The following is a 27,127-nucleotide window of genomic DNA, read 5'->3' on the forward strand; positions in this document are numbered from 1 at the left end:
GCAAACAATATAACTTTACTCAAATGAAAAAACTTGAACTTGTGATGAAAAACTTAAACTTGTAACAGCTCAATTTTTTTGAAAAAAATGTAAGTTGTTTCACACAATCAATCTTCTTATGAAACAAAGCAATAATCGTTGCTGCAAGGAAAGAAATTACTTCTGTCACATTGCTCTGTAGTTCACTTTTTGTTGTTGCTGTCGTCGGCCTTTAAGGCAGAGGGTTCTTGTTTTCCAGTGGCGCCATCTGTGGCCAAGAATTCGACTTCTGTCACACCCGTTTATAGGGTGGACCTATTCATAGATCCACAGATAGTAATTTTGACCTGAACCAGAGAACAACTAATCTCCGATTCAGTACCCCCAGAGGTATAATTTGTTTTGGGAACATGGAGGACTGTGTAACCCGACAGATTTAACGTACACCATTTACTACAAGGGGAGTCTTGGTTGGATTCGAACTCCCGTTCTCACGAACGTGAGTCCAGCGCCCTGGCTATTCCGACCTTGAAGTTCACTTGTAGTAGGTATATGGTAAGGTTTCTTAAATACTCTCATTTTTAAAAGATTCTTATCCATTATTTTTGTATCAATAGAATATTAGAAAGAAAAAAAATCATTCTGAAGTTAACTCTCTAAATCATAGTATTGATCTTTCATTTTACAATAATTTTTAATAGACTCTTTTAACATCTATTGCGTTGCCAATCACCATATGCAAATATGTGCGAGTTAGAAAGTTGCTTTGAATATATATATATATATAAATTAAAATTAGTATTAAAGGGCAGAATTGATTATTTAAAAACACAGTCCTTAAATAAGAAATTGTTTAGTTATTCCGTTTTATTTTGCGCAATATACATTTTTTGTAATCGTCTTTAATGCTTCTTGATTTTCTGAGAAAAATAGCACCTGTTATTTTTTAATATGAAATCAGAGTGTAGTGATAATTATGCTACTGCATTTCAATTGATTTCCATACCAGCCGTTTGATGAAAATGCTCTTTCCAAAAATAGTGGCGATTTTCTTATCTTTATTCTGTAGAAGTTTTGGATTTCCATCCCGTAAGTTTTCAAAATGTTGCGTTAAAATGTTTGTTTAATCATTTATAGTTACGTAAAAAGCCAATTTTTTTGAAATTGTTTTTGTCTCATTCACTGCCTGTCGTTAACGTGACAATATTTATTATTATTTTGTCATTAAGGGACAAGTATTACAATCTTTTATGCAAATTTAGTAGTAAATTTAGTACTCAATTTCATCAACACTTAGAAACATGACATATTTTGGTTTACACAGGCAACCAACCTTTAATATAATTGATGTTAATTTATTCTGTAATATCTTAACATTTATTAGATATTTTAATAGATACCCAATAGATTAGGGGGGAAAATCAGTGTAGTGAATACCGGGCAATGGAACTCTTAAACATAAAAATTGAGTATACCCGTTATTATCTACACCTGCCCGTGTCCCCAACACTAAAATTATATTATTTAAAATTCAATTTCTCAGGAACAATTCAACCAATTTCGTTCAAATTTTGTATCTTACCAAGCGAAATTAGATGATTTAAAATTACGTAAAAAATTGCACACCTGATAATTATAAATTTTTTTGATTAGTTTTAAATAAAATGATAAATATTTATTGAAATTTATTTTTTTAGAGAAATTTATCTTTACATAAACGAATTTTATAATTGTGTGCAGAAATTTTACAATTTTCTAAAGAAGATTTCGAGATATGGTGAAAATTGCAAAAAGTAAAAATAACATTAAGGGATCCAAACTTTGGACGGCTCTCCTGACCAAACTATTAGGACCTTATTTCCCAGATTGTGGCTGCCTCTATAAATTGGAAGTCAGAAATCCAAATCCGTCGAAAAAAAGGTTTGCTTATTCAGAGAAAGTACGTTTTTGTGTCTGATTCCTTAACTTAAAATATCGTTTTCCCTAATTAATTCAGATATTTGAGGTCATACCCCTCGAACCATTAAGATGAAGTGCTAGAAGAGGAAGATCCCATCATTAGATCAGAAGTTACTTATGGTGGTTCGTTTTTTTATTTATTTTTGCGCTCTCTACAAAGGCTATGAAACTCTCCAAAGATAATCTAAGCAGAACGTGAAGATGAAGTTATTCAAGGTTATTATAATTATTCTTTTGCACATTTAATGTAGAATTTATTTTATTTTACTTTACAACCGTCGTTGTACAGCCGACCACCCAATTTTATGGGTTTACGACTACTAATATTCAACTACGTAGCCTTGTAATTTTGAACCCAATCCAGAAGACAAAGGGAACTCTTGGATCGAGTATTGGGAGAAATTTGCCTTCGTGGAGGACTTTTTGATGGAGCTAAGCCGCATTTGCGTTACATGGAGAGGATGACCATGAGAACCTCCCGCGATTAGCCTGACGGTAATCAAACCCACGATCCGTCTACCACTGAGGATATTTCACGTCAGCACTGTGGTCGGTGCAAACCGGATCCGGAATTCGTATCGACTGGGATTCGAACCCAGGCGAACGCTCTATCCCCTGAGCCATCGCGGCTCATGTAGGATTTATTGTTAACAACCCAAGTAGCACATAACATTAGATAATATCAGAAAAGCGGCAAAATCTAACGTTATATTACACAACTTGTAATATTAGAAAGATATAAAAGGTCGCTGTTTGCTCAGCCTTTTATAATATTAGATTCAATGCAAACTAATATTATCTAGCGTTCGCCATAATATTCTTTTGCGTTAGTTTTGATGCTATATAATATTAGATTTTGTATTTTCTGTTATTATTCTGCTTTTTATTTTTTTGGAGTAAGCAAGAGGAAAATATGGATGGTAGTAGAATAATTCGACGATACAATTTTACTTAATTTTCTGTATTGTTGTGAAGCAGTAAAACATAGAACAGTAGTTTTATGTCATTCCATGCATTATTTACTTAGCAATACAGAAATACTAAATAAAATTATATTAGCGAATTCTGCTACCTTCCATTTTTCTCCTCCTTACTCCAAAGTATATCTTATGTTCAGCTGATTTTTTCGAATATTTAAATTAGGAAATATTTTATTGCAACTTTTATTGATATTTTTTTCTTTTATTCATACAATGGGTTTTCTGACAAATTTTATATCATTAATAATTTTCAAGTCTTTAATTTTAAAATGTACTCTTAATTTTCTTTTTAAAAAAACTGGGTTTATTTTATTAAAATCTTAGTTTAATTTGTTAGTTTGTAATATATATTTTTTTTTAAATGGTTTCACAATTATCATTCATTATTTATATTCTGAAATTATATAATAAAAACCACACTATATAATTATAAAGTTATATATTTACATTTGAACTGAGTGGAAATTTAAACTTAAAATTTTTTCCCCTTACAATTGTTCAATTTTTAAGTGGACATTTTTTGTAATAATTGGCACAATAAAGAAAAAAATTTAAAAATATTCAAATTACTTACTTCAACAAATTTACACATATTTTTTCCCCTTCTTTTTTCACTGGAATTGCTAAATGGAGAAATACTTACGTAACTTTATTCTTTTAGTATTTGAAATTTTATTTAGCAAAACACCTAAAAACAAAACTCAAACGCAAGGTAGAAATTTTTCCAGGGAATGAAACCAGGAAAGCAACTAATATCACGAAAATTGCTAATATTTTTTTAAAATAATGTTAGAATAACTTCAGGAATTTTCATCAATTCGATAATTATTTAAAGGTGTTATGTTCTATTAAACTAACAATCTTTGCAAAAAATTAACATAACATTTTAATTTCAAAACTGTCAGTAAATATCATGTTATCTAAATTAAATTTGCACAAACATATAATTGCATACAAGAATGAGACGAAAAAATAATAAATTTTTTTGCATTATCTTTTAAAAGTTGCCTTTAGTATTAGTGATCAAAATCGTTTTTCTCTGATTATATAGTATGCGTTATGAAGAATTAGCCTAAAAAAAACATATATTATGCATTTAAAAGAGTTGCTTTTGCAAAGAATTTTATGTATAAAAATTTAAACAAGATTCTTCTTTAAGTTGATTTAAATTTTCTGTTTTTACAATAATGTGAATAAATGTTCTGCTAAATTTTAAATATTAAGCCTAAGAAATTTTTTGCTATTATCATTATTTTACAATTACATTAATTTAAATCTTTGCAAAAATCTATAAAATCATAAAAATCTATATACACTTCTTATCTCAAATTTGAACTGCAAAATTGAAGTTAATAAATACAATGCTAGTAGTATATTTGCTCATAAGTTAGAGTTAATGTTTAACAATGATGTTAAAATAAAATTGCTTCTGATATCTTCAAAATTTCTCGAATTTTCATAATACTTAAAAATAACTATAATGACTAGAATAAATTACACAATGCAGTAGTTAAGAATAAAAAAATAAATCAAATCAAATCATGACAAACATTTCACTACTTAATTGTTTTATTTTAAAACAAAACACAATATAAATATAACTTCACTAAACAATAAAAGCAATACATTCTTACCATCATTGTTTAATATAAGCTCATCAATATTCTTTTGTTAAAATATAAGTTAAGAACACGTATTTGCAATTAAATAAAATAAAATTTTTTTCTAAAAGCAACAGCAGGACCATGTGTTATCATTTTAATTATTATTATTTTTAAATTTAAAAAAATTTCAAAACATTACAGTCATTTCATGCAGTTTAAAGTTTTTCTTCAATTCAATTTTTTGTTTTTGTGCTACTGAACTATATTTCAGAGCAATAAACTGAAAATCTTTGCTTTACTGAAAGATTTTATAAATTGGTCAGCAGCATCTTTGCATATCACACAAACGAATCGCACAGGGATGCACCTTTCTTCAAACTTTCAGCTCCGGCAGATTTAAAGAGAGCCTCCATTTGTTTTGTTTTCTGTCAGGATCGGACATATGGCTCCTAGTTTTCTACCAGAAATTAATTTCCATTTGCATTGTACAGCACCCAAGCTCAAAAATGAATGGCTCCTTCCTGGTAGATAAGCTTGTTTATCCAGCAGACGAAGCTAAAATTATAGGAGAAAAAAGTTAACTTTACATTGAAAACACTAAACTTAAACCTCTATATTACTTTATATTGAAAACATTAAATTAGTTAAAGTAAATTTAAAACTATTAAGCATTGAATATTTCTTTAAAACTTAAATCATTTTATTTGAAAATGTTTACAATTTAATGGGTAGATTTCCGTAACAATACCTGCACCAAAAAATCTCAGTATCACCAAGCAAGAATAGAAAATTATTTCACTTATAACGGCCTTCAAATAATAATTTTATTTTTTCTTAATTATTATTTTTTTAAAAAAGAAGAAATTATAGGTCAAAACGCTTAAGCTCTTTTCAATTGAAGTGAATATTCAAGTATATATACAGATACAAAAATATATCAAATTCAATACTTTTTAATTTTTTTTAAAGATTAAGTACAATGACACTTAACTGTTAAAATATTTTTGTACATTGTATAAGCTCATAGAGCCAATAGGAAATGTTCACATTTTTTTTAAGAACTTCATAAATAAAAATTTTAACACCTTTTAAGCACTGTTCTTCATTTAACGTTAACATACTTTGAATAGACCATATTGTTGCTTATTTTTTAACTATTTGCTATCATTTATAAATTAATATAATTAATCATATCAAAAACATCTGTCTAATTCATGAAATGAAAATAAAGATATTTAACTCACCATTTTACAATACATAAACAGGAAATTCAAAAAATGTAACAACAGTGTTCAACTTGTGAATAAAATTTCAAACATTCTAAAATGCAATGGTTTTAACTAAAAAGTAATTGATTAATTAATAATTATTTAAACATGGCAAACTTGTTTACAAAAAATTTATTTTTATCTTTATCGTTGCAATGAAAAAAAATTCAAACTGCAAAACTCTTTTGTGACAAGCCAACAAAAAAAGTGGCGAAAAGTGTTAAATAAACAATTGCTAATTTTTTCCATTGCTTATTTTAAAATTTGATTAATGTAAAAGAACATCAATGTAAAAAGATACTATGAGAATTTAAAATCATCAATTCATGGATGAAAAAATCATATAGAAGGAGAATTCTCTAACAATTCACATATTTCAAAGTTGTAAATATATATTAAATATAGTTCGCCCCTTCCCCCAAATATTTTACATAGCATTCTTTAAAAGTCAGTATGCATACCCAACATTTGTCAAATATCTTTTTTCTTATAGTTTAACAAATTTTTACAGCATTAGATTATTTCTAATAGGAATTTATTTAAAAAATACAATTTAATCAAAGCTCTACATTCACCATAATCACCATTTTGAATAGACCATATTATTGTTTATTTTTTAATCATTTACAAATTAATATGAATAATGATGCATCAAAAACATTCAAATAAAAATCAGTCTATATTTAAATAAAAATGTTTAATTCATTGTTGTACAATATTTCAAACATGAAATTTTAATTAAAATTTCTTGAAGATGAAGAGCTATATCTGAAATTGTAAAGGAAAATTAAATTTACAATGGAAAAACCAAATTTAAAATTCTTAAACAATGAATATTTATTTTAAACTTAAATTATGCAATTTGAAAATGTTTTTAAAAATTTTTAATATCTTTTACAATGAAATTCAATGAGTAAATTGCAGTATCAATACTTGCATCAAAAAATCTTGGTAGAGCCACACGAAAAGCAGAAAGTAACATAGTGGGAAGGAGATTAACAAAAGAGTTTAGCTCATAAACACTCTCAAGCAAACTATCATATGTTTAAAAAAATAAAAAAAAATTCAAACTACAAAACTCTTTAACCCCTTTTATTAGACCTGAAAATAAATACTCACTATGTGGCAAGCTATCAACAAAAAAAGTGTGAAATAAACAATTGCTTACTTTCGTCCACTGCTTATTTTAAAAATAGTAGATTTTCTTGAAGATGAAAAGCTATATATACTGAAATTTAAAAAGAAAAGAAATTAGATTTTGAAATGAAAAAAAAAAAAAAACACATTTAAAACTATTTAACATTGAATATTTATTTGAAACTTTAATTATTTAATTTGAAAATGATTTTAAGAAATTGAAATATCCTTTACAATGAAATTAAATGATAAATTTCGGTATCGATACAAGCGTAAAAAAAATTTCGTTAGTGTCACACAAAAAATAACACAGAGGGAAGAAGATCAACTAAAAGAATTTAGCTCATAAGCACTCCCAAGTAAACTCTCAGATATTTAAAAATAAAATAAAATTGCAAAACCTTTTAACTTCTTTTATTATACCAGAAAATAACTACTCGCTATGTGGCAAATCAACAAAAAGAGTGCCGAAAAATATTAAATAAACAAATGCTTATTTTAAAATTCGTATAAGTACATCAATATAAAAAGATACAATAAGAATTCAAATTCATCAATTTATGGTTGAAAAAACCATTTCGGAGAATTCTTTAACAATTCACATATTTCAAAGTTGTAATATATATATATTGTCCCTCCCCCCAAATATATTTACATTACATTTAAAAGTCAGTATGCATAACACTTATTTTTTTATTGCTTAATTAAATTTTTAGTCTCAGATTATATGCAATAGAAATTTATTTAAAAACTTTATTAAACAATAATTATTTATTAGACTAATTATCATAATAATTATTTAATAAATATTTATTAAACTAAAAGAAACATTACAGAATAGGACAAACTCGAAAGGTACAACCCCAGGCAAACATATACATATTTTTGTTTAAAAAAGTTACAAGTTTAAAATCTATTTGGTGATTGCACTTGGCGGGACAGATCACGATACTGAAATATCCCCAAGAAATTTAAATAAAAATGTTTAATTCTTTGTTTTACAATATTTTAGACATGAAATTTTAATACGGTAACAATATTGCTTGTATTGAACGTTAAACATTCTAGAATGTAATGGTTTAAACTGAGCTAAAAGTAGCAGATCATTAATTTTCTAATTGTTTTAACTTGGCTAATTTGTTTACAGACAATTATTTTTATCTTTTCCACTGTTGCAGAAAAACTTTGTTACAGTCGAATTACTTAGCAAACGTTCTTTTACAAGCATATTTTGAACTAATTACATTACTTATTATTTATAGCTAAACAATAACTTAACACAGAAGTCAACTACTATGTGCGAACAATAATGATCACAATTCATAATATAAACTGACTTTATTTGATACATGATTTTTAACTAAAGCAAAAACATTACTTACAATACTTCTTTAACGTTTCATGTAACTATCATTGAAATGTATAAAGTTTTCAAATAATTACTAAATTATAAATACCTTATGTAATTGAAAAGAAAGCAGCTAAGTTCTAACAATGGCGCCGTAAACAAACGAACAGAAGAAGCCAACGAGGAAGAAGGGGGACAAGATTCAACAGTTGAAAAAGTTTTTTGAGTTCAATCGTTCGCAAACTACTACTAATATTATTTTTCGCTTTCTTTGCATTGGCTAAAAATGACATTTTAAGTAATATTTAATTTATTGTTTTCTTTCATAAATAAATGTTTATTTATTAATAATATGGGATAACCTTTCGCAAAAATGTGACGCTGTACCAAAAGTAATGAAATAGATGATTATTTTGAAAGTTCGAATGTTAGATCGAATAATATTTAATTTTATATAATATTAGTTCTAAAATTAGAAGATAGGATTCAAGAGCGTTGCGTTTTCTAGCAGGGCAGTATTATATTGCATTTTTCTAATATTAGATCATATCTTTTTGCTACCTGGGAAGAGCAGTAAACATTTATAATTGGGTAAGGTTAAAACACTCTTCTATCTACTCCGTTATAAACGCTCTCTTAAACAAGCATAAACATGAGAGTATAACAATTGCAAGATAAATACATAGATCTCATTTGTTATCAAATTTAGAAAAACGAAAAATTATTCCTATTGTAATAATAAAGACGTATTTTTCCCCTACTAACTTTTTAAAAAAAATCTTTGAGAGGCGGTGTAGGTTTTTTCTACAAGAAACGTAGCTTAACTTATCTCTCAATAAATTCTTAAATTATATACAACTTGCTTTCTAATACTTTATTACTGAAACGGAAATCTAATGATTTTTCTTTTATTCTTGAAGCGCATCTTGGAAACCTACCTTTGGAAAATCCAGATTTGTTGGGTGGTGATATCCTTGGAATTCCAGACTTCGTAAGAATCTTTTTAATAAGAACTTTTTTTAATTTCGATCTGACGATCTTAAGGTGAAGGAAAAGAATAAATATGAAGGAGGTGGAAAATTTATGAATAATTTCTTATCTTAACTATTTCATTAGTTTTATAAAGTTTTTTTTCCACAAGAATTTAAATTATAAAATCACTTGGCAATACCCTCCAACTATTACGGAACCTCCGTAGTTTCAGAAATTATTTTTTATAAAAGGTAACAAATGAAATGCATTATTTTTTTTTAAAAAATGAAAAGAATTTTGTTTATTATTGTGTATACGCTTAACAGATATGTGAAATATCAAACTGACAAATGGTCACGTTCTTGATTTGATAACGGCATGTCACCATAAGACGCGCCATTCTTAGAGATCCAATCAAATCCAATACTCAAGTGTCGTCATATAGTTGTTTTTTTTCTCAAGAACGAATGTTCTCTTTATTTATGGAAATATGTCGCCAAGTTTAGGGTTCCAGTAAGGCTGCGAAACTACTATAATCTTTTTGTTTAATAATTCTATGTTATATATCGTAAGAGATAGCACTGATTAAATTTCTGTGAGGCGAGTTTAAAAGCTTTTAGATTGTTTTGAAAGCATATTCATGTAATTTGATAACTAAATAAAACGACTATGTTGTTTGAATCTAGATTTGTTTACTTTTCCTTTAGGATAGAAGCGCTACTGTACATCCTGAATATTTGTGGCCAAATGGCGTTGTGCCATATGTTGAAGATCCAAGTCTGAGAGAAACAGTGTGTAAGTAATTTAATTAAACAGCAAAATATACATATTTAGTAAATAGTCAGTTATGATGAAACACAAATGCTATAAAAAACTGTTGAATCATTATTGAGGAAGATGAGATGAAAAACTTTAAAAACTGTTTTATAGCTTGAAGAACTGTTTTTAATAATCGAATTTCATCTCTTCTCTGTTTCTTTATAGATACTCGTTTGATTTCGAGAAAGACTTTCTTCTGAGTTAAATTTTATTTTGGAGTTAAGATGCGATTTTTTTTAAATTTCTTTTAAGGCAAGGACTCTCAAACGATTAAGTTTTAATTTGGAGTTCTAATGTGAGGTTTTTTTTTAAATTTATTTTTCGGCGAGGATTTTAAAAAGATAATTGAGGAAGATGAAATTTTCGAAAAATGGGTAAAATATTAATTTTGGTCTATAATGTGATTTTTGATTCATTTTTATTTTCTGCGAGGATTCTAAAACTCTATTGTGATTTTTTATAGAGATTTATTTTTCATTTATTTATTTTAATTCATTTTTTAAGGAGTTATAATATGATTTTTTGTTTTTCATTTTCGGTAAGGATTCTAGAACGATTAAATTTTAATTTGTAGCTCAGATGTGATTTTAATTTTCTGCGAGAATTCTAAAAATGTATAATAAGGAGTCTACAGGCAGCACGGAATTAATTTCAACTACTTCTAAGCTTGATTTTTTCTTTCTTTTTTTTTTTTTTTTAAATTATCCTTAGTTTTTCTGAGATTGGAAGGTGCAATTGAACAATATGAGAAAAATACCTGCATTCGTTTTATTAAACGAACAACTGAGAAAGATTATCTAAGACTATTCCCTGGAGAAGGGTAAGTTTTTTATTCTACTTACTTTGCGATAACACTGATACACAATGATATTTTTGATGAAAAATTATGCATTACCACGTTAAAAATAATATAGCAAAACCAAGATAAAAATTTTAAAAAATCCCTATTGAGGAAGGTAAGATTCAGAATAAACTCTTTGCCTTTCAACTTATCTCTAATTCCTTCAGCAAGCAGACAAATTTCACTGAAGGAAGTTACAGTATAGTTTGTCTAAGCTAAGAACTCCTCCCGTCACAGAGTCTGATGCTATGGAAAAAAGAATGGTGCATTTTAGGGATGGTAGCTGCACTCTAGGACTAACACAATAGACCGAAGAAAGATATTCCCTTTCTCTATCGCCACCCCAAAACGAAACCACTCCAAAACAGTGACCCCGCACTCCTACTTGAAATAGTCATACCTGGTTACCATAGTCACCGCCACAGGTTCAGACGAACGTCTAGAGGAGTTCTTGTTTTAGACAAACTATAGTTATTGTTAGATAGCATTTTCTTTACGTACTCGTTTTAACATAAAGTTTTGATTTATGTATAATTTTAGACTTCATTTTCCAGGGATTATAGAAATGGACATTATTAAAGGCGTTGATTATGCTATGTTAAGGAAACTTATTTTTTTAAAAATCGTTTTATGTAGAAAGAAAGTTAAATGTTATTGAGTTAACGGTTCCTTTTGCAGATGTTATTCTCACGTTGGAAGAACAGGTGGTGCTCAGCCTCTTTCTCTCGGTCATGGATGTGGCTTTACGGCAACCATTGTTCATGAACTAGGACATGCTATAGGATTTTTCCACGAACAGAACAGATCTGATAGAGACGACTATCTAGTCATATACTGGAAAAATATTAAAGAAGGTCAAGTCACTGTTTGTTATTAATTCATTTGCATATTTGAGCTAAAACACATCATTCAACTTTTAGTGTGTATATAAGTTCAAATCATAGTGGTAGAAATCTTTTATGAAATGACCACTTGGTGGCTCATTGTATAATTATATTTTTATTTTATAACCGTCGTTGAGCAGCCGACCCAATTTTTTGGGATTACGTGTACTAATGTTCAACTCCGTAGCCTTGTAATTTTGAACCCAATCCAGAAGACATGGGAACTCCTGGATCAAGTATCGGAAGAAATTTTTCTTCGTGGAGGACTTTTTGATGGAACTAACCCGCATTTGCGTTACATGGAGAGGGAAACCACGAAAACTCCCCACGGTGAGCCTGACGGCAAGGGGCTCTAACCCAAGATCCGTCTACCACTGAGGATATTTTACATCAGCAGTGGTCGGTGCAAGACAGATGCGGAATTCGTATCGACCAGACATCGCTGGGATTCGAAACAGGATCACCTCATTGGAAAACGAACGCACTATCCCCTGAGCCATCCCGGCTCTTGGTGGCTCATTATAATAATATATAGACGAAGTGCTATTTTTTAGACATAAAAACCGCGTCTGAATTCTTAACTTTGTGGCTCTCTCCTGATATTCGCCAAATATGTATTTTGAGCTCTGCTTTTTTTAAAACCCGACGTTTCGTACTTAGATTATAAAGTAATAATAAATCGTGCTTTTTTTTTCCACCGTTCCAAAAAAGCAGAATAGTAGTTCCGTATTTCTAAGATTTGTGTTTATTGCGAGAAAAGATTAAAAAATGAAAAAAAAAAGAGGATTCGCAAAATATCGAAATATATTTTAAAGTGAAAATTGGGTGGGGTACAGGGAGTTTTCGTTTGAACTCTATGTCTCGAGTCGTCTTTCTATGTCTTGAGACTTGTGACATGAGAATGTGGACTTAAGTACGTTTCCGATTGTTTAAATCTGACATAATGACTGATTGAGTCGCGATGGCTCAGGGGATAGAGCGTTCGCCTTCCAATGAGGTGAACCGGGGTCTGATCCCAGCGATGGCTGGTAGATACGAATTCCGCATCCAGCTTGCACCGACCACAGTGAATATCCTCAGTGGTAGACGGATCATGGGTTAGAGTCCCTTTGTCACGAGGCGAACCGTGGGATGTTCTCGTGGTCTTCCTCTCCATGTAACGCAAATGCGGGTTAGCTCCATCAAAAAAGTCGGCCACGAAGGCAAAATTTCTCCCAATGCTTGATCCAGGAGTTGCCTTGCCTTCTGGATTGGGTACGAAATTACAAGGTTGCACATTGGTAGTTAAACTCAAAAAATTGGATCGGTTATAAAATAAAATAATGACTAAATTACATCCTATTATTCTGCAGGACTCGAAGATCAATTTTTCAAACTAAAACCTGAAGAGAATCAGTTGTTGACTGAGTTTGATTACGATTCCATCATGTTGTACGGTTCGTACACTTTCTCCAAAGACCGTAAGAATCTGAAGACAATGGAAGGAAAAGGAGGAAGATTATTACCAGAAGTTGTCGTCAAGTATAATCTAAGCAAGACTGACATCAAAAGAATAAACATGTTGTACAAGTGCAAATAAACTCTCCAAATGTAATCGAATAAAAAATGACTACAAAAGAATAAAAATGCTAATAAACTCTCCAATATAATTTAAGAAAAACTGACATTAAAAGCAAAACATGATGAAATATGCATAAAAAAGGTTCTGATTGGAATAACTTTTTGAATAATCGTATAGTATTTTAAAAAGAGTCATATTTTCAAAATTCGATTTCACACGAACTATTCGACCTATAGCACTCAATTTTTTTTTTCATCTAAAAATACATACATTAAAATCATGTACAAATTTGCAAATTAAAGTTTATTTGATTATCCTTAAATAAATTAATAATAAATAGAAATTTTTTTTTTAAAGAATAGAGCTACGTTTGGATAAAGAAATTTTGTAATTGTGTGTAAAAATTCTGCAATTCGCTAAAAAGGTTTTCGAGATATGGCGAAATACTCAAAAAATAAAATTAACATTAAGGGATCCAAACTTTAGACAGCTCATCTGGGTAAACTATTGGGAGCAATTAATCGTTCTTATAGAAAAGAAAAGAAAATTTAAGGAAAAGGAATATTTTATTTACGTTACAATATTAAAAAAATATATATATATAAAATATAATTTTTAAAACATTGACCATTAATGGGGGTCGAACTCCGGACCCTCAGGTCTAGCAAATTGTTGCTTCCTATGCCTAAAAAACTGTTGTGCAAATATTGCATAGAATAACCAAAATAATAGTTAAAAGTTACAAATGTTTTTGCCTAAAGTGTTCGATAGTACTATTTTCGGTTCGTAACTTAGTGTCAGTCCTTCAAACCTCTAAAAGCTTAAAACTTCATTGATAATTGTGACAGGGTGCGTAGCCATATTTTTCTACAAAAAATAAGCACTTTAAAAATATTATTAATAACTTTTCAAACAAAAAAAAAATCATAATTAGCATCTGTGCACTAATAAAAAATTTTTTTTCTCTGTCTTTCAAAGTTCTTAATTTATAAACATAAAATCAATAAAATTCAAAAAAATTTTCAAGAGCTACATAAAAATGATAAAATACATAGTTTCTGAAAAATATTGCAGAGAACTTTGTGGAAATCATGCATTTGTTGTAATTGAGAACAAACAACAGTCGACACAGCAAATAAAAAAAAAATTTTTAGTAGCACTTTTTAAAACCGCTACGTACCCTGCGTGAGAAACCACGTGTTGATGTCCTCAGCAGTTTTAAAATGATTCTGTTAGTAATTTCTTCAGAAATATGAGTCTAGAAGTGTTTCCATTATTTTGTCCACCCCGTGCACGCTAAACTTTGAAGTCATTGACAGTTTAATTTTTAACTGTAGTCAGCAGTTTAAGTTAAGATATACACGGAAATTGATATTAGTATAGAACTTTTATACGGTTGTTAGATTGACCTTACAAAGGGTCAGATTTTTCTATACATCAATAGGCCTTAGTAACATGACTCTTTACATTTTCTTAGCTAATTTAATAATTATTAAAATACAGTCTTTGTGGAATAGATTTCAACTGATTACACGGTTAATATAAGCCTTCTTTTTTTAGAGATTTGAATATATAATTCATTTAATATGTGTACACAATAGGCTATAGATTATTCACCTTATGTACTCAGCAAAAATTCTGTATTATTCAGCTACCTGGTAAAAAAATGAGCAATATAGAAACAGGTTGTTCGCAAGATTCATAACTTGTGGTGTAGGCAAAAAAGGGGGCTGTAATAAATGCGATTATTTGTACATCTTTTTCTATCCAGTTATTTGCACGTTTGTGTTGTATATTAAATCTTAGTATATTTGTGTAATCATTATCATAAAATTTGAAATATTGAATTATAATAGAGAGGGATAGTAAAGAGTCTTAAACTATATACTACATAGGGGAAAATAGGGTAATATCGGGTAGTAAAAAGAGATCAAAATTCATGTAAAAAAAAAGTTATTAAATACAACTTTTTTACACTATTTCTGCGCAATGTAGCAGAAATTCCACAAGAAAATTGTAATCAATAACAAACTGTAAACAAAGAAAATTAAAAAATGAAAATAATAAGCTGACGTTGTCAGTAAGCAAGAGCTCCAGAAAAAAGTGATTACTCAAATACAAAATTCGGGCATTGTAATAAAAATATTATTTTTTTTTTTAAACCATGAGGGATTTTATAACAAAATGTTGAAAAAAGGATCGAAAAACATAGATTTACAAAGTGCAAATTGTATGCCTCAATAAGTAATGACTCAAATGTGGAATTCAAAATTGTTTTTAATTGGAATTTTTTTTTATTTTTTATTCAGAGGCATCTGCGGGTTGTGCACTCCTATATTTCAGAAGTGTATTGTGTTTATCAAATGGAAATTTAGTTTCTCTTTGGCGTTGTTATTGCTGACAAAAATGAAAACATGTTTATGGCATAAATTTTATTTACATAAAACATAATACTGACTACATCTACACACAATAAAAAAATATCACAATACAATGGGTTTTGACTCATAACCTACAATTCGGAAACAGTAGTAAATAAATATTTTGATTATAAATTTTTAAATTCCTTTAAGAAAATAAAAATAATTTTTTTTACTTCAATCACAAATTCAAATCAATTTTCAAATACGTAAATATATTGATACGGAAATTAAAGACTATTTTGAAACAAAATTGATTCAGAAAACCTAAAATATGACAGTCGAAAACTAGATGAAATTGGCAGCACATGTTTAAATAAAACTAGTATGTCGAAGGAAACTATATTTTGATACTTTAGTACTTTTTCAATCATTGACGTGAAGTAGATACAGTACAGAACCCGTTATCCAGAAATCTGAAAACCGGAAGACCAAAAAACCGGAACGAAATTCGATTAGTTTTCCCGCCATTTTTAAAAAAAAATTATTTTTTTTCCTCATCAGATTTTAGGATTTTTCGTTCTTTTTTGAAAGATGTTTACCTTTCCATCATTTTGGAATAATCATTACTTCATCGTTTTTTCTTCTTTTTAAGATTATTTGTTTTTTTTTTTTAGTTGGATTTAACTATAAAAAAACGGTATTTTGTAGCGATTCAGAAAACCGGAAAAATCAGTTATCCGGAATATCGATGGTCCCGATCGTTCCGGATAATCGGTTCCCTACTGTACTATTAAGTTGAAAATCAGAAATTTTGTACAGATACTTCTGCTAAGCAATGGCAAGTTTTATATCCTATCGTGAGCTGACCAGCAAAATCTACAATTTTCTGAATCTTAATCTTTTAAATCATAACTTTGGTCACATTGATTCATGGTTATAAAGAAACTGCATACTCTTTAATGATGGTAGCTGTTTATTTTCCAACACTACCACAAAAAAGTTTACATTTTTTGACCTTTCCTAAAAACATACAACTTTCTCACAGAATAGCACGAAAGAACAGGTGAAAGTACATCAAACACTCAATTTAATACATTAAAATAAACAGAGATTTAAAAAAAAGAGAGAAAGGAAAAAACATTAGTCATATAAAATGAAAAGTTAAAAGAGATTACATTTTTTCAATCAGCATAATAAAATATATATATATTTCACTTAAAAGACAATGACAGATAGCGATTGTCATAGCATGAAAGTTTGCCAAGTATTTGTTCATTAAATATGTAATAAAAGTCTTTTTTGCAATAAAAAAAAATCAATTGTGTTATAAATTAAATTAAAAAAAGGTTAATACTTTGTCTAGAGTAGAGATATTTCTAGTCTACAAATTGTCTCTGTCATGTTACCAGAATCAAGGCTATCTAACTCAGGGTTCAATAGTACAGCAGTTTATCACTCAATATACATACACCCATAAAAACAATTATTTACTTTTCTCTAAAAAAAATTTCTAGTATAATGCAAGTACTCATATAACAGTATTTATCCAGGGTTCGCATAAGTAGGCCCAGGCAACTTAGCGAACCTGGGCGGGTATCTTCAGGTGGGCCCACATGAAGAAACCTACTTTTTCTAAAGTGGTTTTTTTCTTTCAAAATTTATTATCAATAAGTTTTGGTTCAAAATCAAAATAAATTTGAATTATTGTCCTTTGAACAAGAATTGCAAATAATGGAAGATAATTTAACTTGATGCATTCAACTTGTTTAAAAAACACACTGACATGCCTTTAATTATGGAAAAGAGAAGCATCTGTTCTTGATAGAGGGACTCCTAAATTCTTACGAATATTTTTTCATTTAAATTATTATTATAGATTTTATAAATAAAATTTCATTACGTATACGAAATTTTTAAAAAAAAAAAAAAATATCTAGGCTAATTACAGTGAATTACATTATACTTAAATCAAACTGCTTCATTTATGAAAAATTATCAGTTTCCATGAAATGAAATTATTTATGTATCTTGAAAATTTTATTGAACTCTAAAATATATTTTATAAATTAACTTTATATATTTATTTACTGCTTCCTATGCCACATTAATGATAGCAAAAATCAATAACTTATTTAAAATAGACTTAATTATAGTGTTTTAAAATAATAAATATTATAATCGTGAGAAGAAAACTGGAAATAATTCCAGATTGTTAAGGGTTAATAACATCTACGAAAGTAATTCATATACCATTTTTAATGATTACATTAAATTGAGTAAGCATTAGAATTTTTTTCTCTGTTTTTAACATAATTAAAATATATATTAAATAAATTAAGTTTTTAAAACATAAAAAATTTGTCCTAAATAAATTTAGGAAAAACTTTGAAAAAATAGTTAGAAGAACTAGTTTTTATACTTCATTGTTGACGACATGCACCATCTATTCAGTTGAAAACTGAAAAATTGCTTCTATGAACTATAGTGATACTGAAAATTCAGTACCCTTAAGAGCCCTAATTTTCAAAATAAAAATTAAACAGTTTTTAAGGTTAATTATTTTTAATTGGCTTTATAAAATATTTAGATGTTCTTATTCTGCGTTTTGTACTGATCTTTTATTCTACATAATATAAACTGCAGAGCAATTGCATCAAGAAGAGATGTCAAGAGAAATCTCATGTAACAGGCCTTGGCAAACACTGTCCTTAAAATCTATTCTTTTACACAAAATCCTTTAAATGATCAAGAAATATTTAAAAACAAATGGAATACTAATGTGTAATGAGTTTGTACAGTTTAAAAAGACGAATCTTTTGAGAATGAACACTTCAGGCGTATTTGAACTTCCTACCTTGGATATGTAATGATATGAATAAGACTTCCAATGCGAAAAGAAGATGCAGGGTTGCCACTCATATCTGTAAAAAAAATTCCCTGCACATATTATACACAATACACATAGTTGCCAACACAGATAGGGAAAAATCCAGTAGATTTTACGAAATTAAATAAATGTCAAGATAATTGTTGCTAAATATACTAAATATTTTACATTTAGGGATTTTTAAAGTCATCAAAATAGAAAAACTGCAATATTTTCCAGCTATGATTTCACATTAAATGATCTTGAAATGCTATGTATTATGTTTACTCATTATTTTGAATAGTAATAGGTATTTATTTTATCAAAGATAGTTAACAGAATTTTATAAAGGAGGCTCGCTTTATCATGTATCAGTGCCACGTATTTAAATATTCAGACAAGCAATAATCTGCAAGGGAATTTTTTTAAGGAACTTACACAATTTTAGGGAACTTTCTAAAATGTACAAAACCAGGAAAACTTTTATTAAACCAGTAGACCAGGAGAAACTGGCAAAATCCAGTAGAGTTGGCAACTAAGCATTCACTGTGCTCTTGTGAACTATCTTAGGATAAAGATGCTAGTTTTAGTCGCTGTAAAAACTTGGGAGAAATAAGAAACAGCTCACCATAAAACAAATAATGCTATAATAAATGAAATAATATAATACAGCTGACTATTATCCTTAAATATCCCATTTATAGATTTGCACTTTTTAAAAGACAAAAATAAGAAATAAAATTCCCTGCTTTCCCCTCAGTTTGTAAGGAAAATTTTAAAATTCCCTGCATTTCCCGTTATTTTAGCAGATTTTAAAATATTTTCCAGGTTTTCCCTGTGGAGTGGCAACCCTGAGATGAATCTTTTGAAAGACACGTCACCATTTAAAAGATGGCATTAAGAACTATTCAAAGCTACCCAGCACAGCAACCTTAAGTTACTATCATTTTCCACAAAGGAACTTGTATTCATATCATTTGAAGATTCATTAAGGCTTGAAAGGGAATTTGATCTCTTAATGAGAGATACACCGGGTTGATTAGAACATGCGACTTCATCGATATGTGATGATTCTGTCCTGTTATTCCCTAAGTACTCACTGGAGGTGCTTTGTCTTTTAATCGGAGAATGTTTTTTGATGTGCGGTCTGGAGTAATTCTCAAACTGTCTTGCGGAATGGCGTTTCTTTGTAGGCATTTGATGAGCAACTGAATATAGATCTATCCCCATATCTTTTCTTATTTTCTCCAGCTTACGACGACGAAGGTTGGTAAACCAATCTTCAAGTTGTTTTGGAGTCAAATTGACCTTTTGACTTAAAGAGGTCTTTTCCTCTTCAGTTGGATAGGGTTCTACAATGTGGTCTCTCACCCAGCGTATCAAATATTCTGTGGTAGCTTTTGGGTGATTGCATCTTCTTTTACGAGGACGCATACTAGGGGATTCACTATTTTCACTACTAGATGATGCTGATGACATTGTTTACGTGTTATCCTGCAAATGAAAAATTAGCATATTACTAAATTACAGATGAAAAACAGTTCAAAATATTTATTTATTATTAAATCCATAAATACAAAGCTGCCAACTTGTAAAAAACAAAAATCGGAACCAGGGTTGGGGTTTTGGACGTCCTAAACTGGCTTTGGACAATTACGTGTGGGTTTAACTGTCTGAAACTGACTAAAACTGTCTCAAAGTGTTCAAAACCAAATGCATTGGTAAAAGGCAAAAATTCTATTTGTGTAACCATTGCACAGATACAAATTACATATATTAATAAATATTTGATAATTTTTATTCAATTTGTTTTAACTTCTTAAAGGAAAATAATATGATATAATAAGAAAAGATTTATAACTTTTGTACTCTATAATTCATTGAACAACAAAAGTGAATACCTTATCCCTTAAATAAGAATAAATATGTTTTTATACTGATAAATTATGTTTTGGCATAAGGATAAATAAATGCAATATTAAAAATAAACTTTTTTAATAAAATGAAAACTTGTGATGTTTCTTGTTCAAAAATTAACCTTTTATTTTTCCAAATTTTTTTTTAAAATTGTGACAAAATTTGAATAAAAGGGTATACAACAGTTTAAGTTTTGGACAAGACAGTTTAAACCTTGGTTTCAACCGTGGATTAATCCATTCTGTCCTAAACCTTGCCAACTGCGATTGGAGCACAAAGCAGGATAAGTCAATGAGGGGTAACCATGACACAAAGTGAAAAACCATGAAAATTGTATGCCTACAAAATCGATACCAATTTCTGAGCCATACATGTTTCACATTTAACATATTTTTAGAATTAACATTTTTAAATAAATTACTTACTAATGAAGAATATCACACCTTGATAGTAAATAATTCAATAAAAACTTTTTCTTTCCTTAAATCGTTATATTGGATTCTAAAATCGTGTGAATATAAATCGCAGCATTGGTTTTTTAAAAACACAAACTTTTTTAAAAATCTAACTTTTGCCTTAGATTCTATCATTTTATTACATATTCAAATCATTAATAAGTTGAAATAAATTTGGCATTCAAATAACTAAGACAGACAATGAGAAATAACATTCGTGCAGATTTCAAATGAATCTTTTTATGGATAAATTTTCAAATGATGGCAAATTCATAGTATTAATAACAGCAGAAAATTGGGATGAAAATATCCTTGAAAACATTATGATTCAGATGAAAATACTACAGATAAGTGGCGCCAATTTTTGGCATCTTGTGATAAATAAGGAAAAAAGGTCAAATGTTTGCACTACTTTAGGTAAATTTTACTTTTGTGTCCATCATACCTTAAGAACTTTTTAAGCGATTTGAAATTTTTTTTACACAAAATTATAAAATTATGCACAATCAACGATTACGCAAAAATATAATTTTTAAAAATTATTTATTACTTAAAAGTTTCGAATTTTAAGCCATACAAACTATTATATCATTTGAAAGAATGGAAGTTTAGATGCGAAAATCTACACAAAACCTAACCACTAAACTTGTAAATACAAATCAATCAATCAAAACATCTATTTTCACTAAGGATATAAGGAATAGCGATTTGGCTGAACACCAAATATTTCGCAAAAAAAAATCTGACGAGTATTCAACTGCCTAAGAGCAAATTATTCTTAAATGTTTTTTTATATATAAATAAGTTTAGTCACTAGTGAGAATTAATCAAAAGTTATATTATTGGTATGGGGTAAAAGAAAAGAAAACCATAATAGTCATCCATTAGATAAATTGAAAAACTGAAGTTGTAAAACTGGAAAAATAAATAAATAAAAATATAGAAAGAATGGAAATAGAAATTTAAAAAAAAAAAATTCAAGAATAAAGGAATCCATAAAACATTAAAAGAAATATAGTCTGCCAGAAAAACTTTTAAAAGTGCAGTGCTATCATAAAAATAAGATTATGCTCAAAGGTAAAAAATAAAAAGCAATCTTAAATGAGAAAAAATAAATAAAAAGAAAAGTTAATAAAAAAAAGCAAAAGAGAAACAGAAAAAAAATTTGAAAAGAATAAAGTTAGAAATGTTCTGTCAAAAAGCTGCACTATAATAAAAACAGAACAAAAATAAAATATTCATAATTTTCAAAAATGGTTAAAAAATGAGTAAATTGACTTGTTTGAATATAATTTAAAAAAAAAATAATCAGCAGTACAAAACACGTGGTTTAGTAGTTACAATTATTTAGATTTCGTGTTTTCAATTGCCTTTCAGAACATACATTTGCAAGACGTGAGCAAGTTGTAGAACTTATTTAACAGATATGTCTCAAAACTCATGAAATTCCAAAATTTTTCTTTTATCAAATACTTTTCCGAAAAAAAATAAAAAAATACTTCTGAATATTTGGCAAAAGGACCGTTACATCCCTAATTCATATCACGCATTTTTAATTTAACATTTACCAACAGGACCAGACAGTAAAAGATTCGCATTGATATGAAGAAAAAATTTATATTGATTTTTATATGATTGATATTAAAATGGAATTGATTGCATTGAATGAAAAAAAAAGTCTAAAAAATTTAATAGGAATAAAGTAGTAAGTTAAAATTTGATATACCTGCAGCTGGTGTAAATATAAAATATTTATCTCAAAACTTTCTTGAATCACCGATTCTGATTGCTTTGACGCCTAAACTTTGAGCTAGCAACCAAGTTCTTGCATAATGGATTGACCTATAAACAAATATTTAACATGAAAGTGAAGTAGCATTAAAATAATAGAAAAGTACAAAAAAATATAAATTCAAAAGTTGATAACTTAATTATTTCTCAATATAATCGAAACCATCAATATGTCTTATAAAAAAAACACATCATAAATTATATACTTAATCTACTTCTTAAGAGTTTTGATCTTGATGGTAAAATTTAAATTGTTCACATGCTTTTAAAGTATGATTGCGGATGTCATAGCAGGTACAGGGATGAAGAACCACCTAGTGACAAACAGACAGGCGCCCCCGTGGCATAATTGCGGCGACACTGTAGCAGAACGTTACGAAGTCTTTCGCAGAAAGATTTTTCATTTGGGAAGGAAAAATTTTGGGTTTTAATTTCTGCATAATTTTCCGCAAAATCTTTTTTTCTGCAGAATTTTTTTTCAATGATGTTTATCTCGCACATCAAAGAGGAAATGATTTTTCTAGGCTCATTTGGGATTTAAATAAAATCCGCGATGAATAGCTTCAGCTGGAATTTCAAATTAATAATATAAAATAAAAAATTCAGAAACTATGAAAAAAGATAGTTCGCTCTAAAAATGATGTTCTTTCATTTTTTAAACAAAGAACATTATGTTTTACACACACTTATATGAGTATATTCTTTTAAAGAATCATATTCACGTGATTTTGTTACTGATCTTTATTTTGGAGTTACTGCACGGATTTACGATTTTTTAATTTTTGCACAAATTACAATTTATTATCGTTACATTTGTTTACGAATTTTAATTTTTGTAATGATTTACAAAATTCAAAAGAGGAAATAATTAGTGCATTTTTCCGCCTACAAAATGCGAGAAAGCGCCTATAATATTAGAATTAAAAATATTACTTTTACAATAAAAATTCTTTTATTCTATACTTCATTTTGTAAATAAAACATTTCTGTTACTTTATATTAACAATTATTATAATTTAAAGAAAGAGATCTTAAAGACAGATATTAATGCTTGGGAAGTTTGATGCAGAAAGCCAGAAAAAATTCTGCCATAGGGATGGGAGTCAATTTTAATATATTACCAAGCTGAACTTTTTCTGAATATTTGAAATTCAGCAATAACTACTTTTTTAAATAATAATTTAAATAAGTTGGTGTATTACACAAATAAAATATCCAAAAAAAAATTATTATAAGATTACTTTACTGAATAGCTAAAAATAGCACGATTAATATGCAAAAAATTAACAAAATCACATAGCAACTGTCAATCAGTGAATGACCGAATAAATTTTAAATAATTATTGAATTTTTAATTCAATCAATAAACTTTGTTCATGCTGAAATAAAGTTATAAAACCACTATTATAGAATACCACAAAAATATAATTTTTTAATAAAGGTTATGCTTAAAAAATTTTATACTTAGCAAACTTTGTATATCGCAAAGACAAAATCCGGTTCTAAAAGAATAAAATCCGGTGAACATGCCAAAATTTACAAATCAGTGCAAAAATTTATATTTGTTTAGTACTCCACGTAACCACCTGTTATAAAATTGCTTTGCAGTGTATACAAAACTAAACTGTCTTTTAGCGTATACAAAAACCAAATTTCCTTTGTTTAAAATTGTCATTCTTCAATGTATGCAATATTTTTATAGTAAATTTTCCAAATTTCTTCAGTCCAGACTCTACATATAATTTAAGATAAAACTCTGTTAAATGAACAAAATGCGAATTTTTCTTATTAATTTTCCACAGAACATTTTTCTTTATTTTCTTTTCAAACATTTTCTCAATTTCACAATAATTGAAAAAGAAAATTTATAAACCTTTTCAACTTATTAAAGAGCATAAGCTTTATGAAGGAGTGAAAAAATTTGGTTTACTGAACGATTTCTAATACGATTTGAATTTGTATGAAAATATATCAGGCTAATGTAGCTTATCTTTTATGACAATTTTATTAAAAATTAAATAAAAAATAAGCTAAATGACTACCATATATTCAAAATTGTAGACAGGAAGAGAGAATAAACTAAATTGTAAGTTATTTAATGTGTTTATAAGTTCAAACCATTCATTGCCCTTCAAGTTAAGTTTGTAAAAAACATTAAAACGGTTTAATAAACAAATAGCTAAATTCTAATATAATTCAATTCAAAATTTTACAACACAATCAGGTACAAAATAGTTTGACACAAGAAAATTAAAATAAAGCACATTTATATTTAGATAAAACCTTGTTTTCATTTCATTTTTACAATTTTCGTTTCACAATGCAAAATGGAAAAGTTAATTACTTATGCATTATAACATGTAAAATTTTAATTTATTTCTATATTTTAAAAGAATACTTACTAGGAAATATAAATATTTTAGTCAAATAGTAATGAATAAAATTTACAATTAAAAAAAAGAGTAAGGAATTTGACAGAGCTTCATTTCTTATTATATACAAAGCCAATTTTTTTCTACAAATTAAAATATTTTAACTCGAAAATTGCGCCAAAAAAGTAGAAAAATACTCCAAACTAGTTGTCAAGTTTAATAGAAAAAAGCTCAGAGACAGGATAGCAAGCAGCAACGAGTAGGTTTGCCGAAATTAACGCGATGATGCCAAGTCAAAACGCTACCATAGCCAAATTCACCGCCAAAATACACAGAGCAGGAGAAAGCTATTAGATGGCTAAGTTCATTAAAATCGTAATTATAACGTGATTAGAAATTCAGTGCGAAACAGTTGAATTTGAGCTCATAAAAATATAATCGCAAGTGAATTTAAAATAAATTAACAAAGCAACACTAATTTAATAATTTCCAACACTAACCACGTGCTAAGTGACAAGATGAAAACAAAACTTCCGGTTTCGTTTTTACACCTGTCAAATCTATCGTTAAAGTACTGTTGACAGTAACAAGAAAATCACAGAAATAGTAGAAAAACATTGATGCATATCGTTTTATGATAAGTATATAATGAAAAATTCGAAAACGAGTATAACAATTTATAAGTATTTATTATAAATATACACAACATGTGTTGTGAATAAATTATCATCCACGTGCTACCAACTTTAATCTTAAATCATTAATTTGAGTAACAAGAAATGAAATTAATATGTAAATAAAACGACATGATCAATCAAATACTTGAAATAATTAAAGCTTTAACGATAGTTTACGGATAAAAAATCGACATTACACTTTATGACAATATGATAACAAGCACGTGTATGTAACTAACATTTGAGTTTTCAATTACAACACACGTATATGAAATACAAATTTGGCGTATAAAATAAAAGTTGTAAAATATTTACTTACTGATGAAAGATTCTTGATATTAAAGACAGAATTGAACAAAAATTAAGGTTTTTTGACACTAACTCCTGTATTAAGTTTTGACTCTCGGCGGCTCCGTGTGCGATGTAAACACAATGTCGATCTCGGCCAATGAAATTCTATCTCTTGGGAGCCAATCGTATTATAGCTCTGTCTTGACGTCATTAATCATAGCCACCGAGAAATAGACAGGGTTAGTCCTACGTCATCAACGACGTCACTAGCTCTCCCCGTTCCAAACAAAGTTTCGAACGGAGCAAACAATATGGCGTTTCTCATGTAGTTAAAAGTGGGTCAACTAAATCTTTGAATTTATTAATATAGAGTCGAATTTAACCACTGAAAGGGCAAGAAAAAGTGTTGCATATATTAATATTACGTTAATCTCCTTTTATGATATTAATTGGAGTAGCTTATTAATTGTAAATGATTGTGAAAACTTTTTGTATGTATGATTGGGAGAATTAGTATTTAATATTTACCATATAAATTGTAGTTATAATCTGGAAATCGGAAATTTGTGAATCTTATTATTTGAAAAATGTTATTTCTAATTTATGTTTAATTTTTCTTAAAATATGTATATTATATTAAATAAATTTTTTTTTTATAATATTGAGACAACTTATTAATTGTAAATAATAATGAAAATTTAAAAACAAATTAAAAAGTTATGTAAGGAGCATGAATAAAGTCAGATAAGTTAGTGAAAATTATAAAGCATTTAAGATACACGTTTTTAAAATAGTAAATTTACCAATAAATTTGAGCTAAAATGATAGGAAGTAAAAAAAAAAAAAATTATGTAAACAAGATCTTAACACAGACGTTGACAGATCTTAAAACATATTTACAACCAAATTATGAAATAAATTTGGATGACTTGAATATTACGTTCACTGTAACAAATAAAATATTACTATGAAGGTAATTTAAAAAATTTTGATTTAGACTGTTAAATGCAAATTTTATTTTCTAAAAAGTGATAACAGTAACA

General features: G+C 28.1%; 2 protein-coding genes and 1 long non-coding RNA gene across 4 annotated transcripts; 1 reads left to right on the plus strand and 2 right to left on the minus strand.

Annotated features, from left to right (window-relative positions):
* The first annotated feature begins 912 nt into the window (after positions 1-912).
* LOC107444019 (astacin-like metalloprotease toxin 5) lies at positions 913-13,417 on the plus strand. Its single transcript, XM_016058069.4, has 6 exons — positions 913-1,068; positions 9,196-9,266; positions 9,955-10,042; positions 10,778-10,886; positions 11,586-11,761; positions 13,144-13,417. Exons 1-6 carry the CDS (start codon positions 996-998, stop codon positions 13,368-13,370), a joined length of 744 nt encoding a protein of 247 aa, XP_015913555.1. The 5' UTR covers positions 913-995; the 3' UTR covers positions 13,371-13,417.
* LOC147816679 (uncharacterized) lies at positions 4,470-8,847 on the minus strand. The gene is made up of 2 exons (XR_015428727.1): positions 8,385-8,847; positions 4,470-7,018 (listed from the first exon to the last, which is right to left on the minus strand). It is a non-coding gene; the product is annotated as an uncharacterized LOC147816679 (long non-coding RNA).
* A 4,662-nt stretch (positions 13,418-18,079) lies between the features above and the next one.
* LOC107444028 (uncharacterized) lies at positions 18,080-26,240 on the minus strand. Of its 2 annotated transcripts, none has more exons than XM_087150232.1 (3): positions 25,147-25,347; positions 22,680-22,795; positions 18,080-20,075 (listed from the first exon to the last, which is right to left on the minus strand). In XM_087150232.1, the coding sequence occupies exon 3, from the start codon at positions 20,058-20,060 to the stop codon at positions 19,479-19,481; it is 582 nt and encodes a 193-aa protein (XP_087006358.1). In that variant the 5' UTR covers positions 20,061-20,075; positions 22,680-22,795; positions 25,147-25,347; the 3' UTR covers positions 18,080-19,478. The 2 variants fall into 2 exon arrangements, with proteins under 2 accessions (XP_087006358.1, XP_087006350.1); XM_087150224.1 differs by lacking the exon at positions 25,147-25,347 and adding an exon at positions 26,113-26,240 and having other exon boundaries at positions 18,275-20,075.
* Between the last annotated feature and the right edge of the window lie 887 nt (positions 26,241-27,127).

This window comes from Parasteatoda tepidariorum, chromosome 1, assembly GCF_982258835.1.
Source record: "Parasteatoda tepidariorum strain Cologne lab strain chromosome 1, Ptep-v5.0, whole genome shotgun sequence".
Classification (NCBI taxonomy): domain Eukaryota; kingdom Metazoa; phylum Arthropoda; class Arachnida; order Araneae; family Theridiidae; genus Parasteatoda; species Parasteatoda tepidariorum.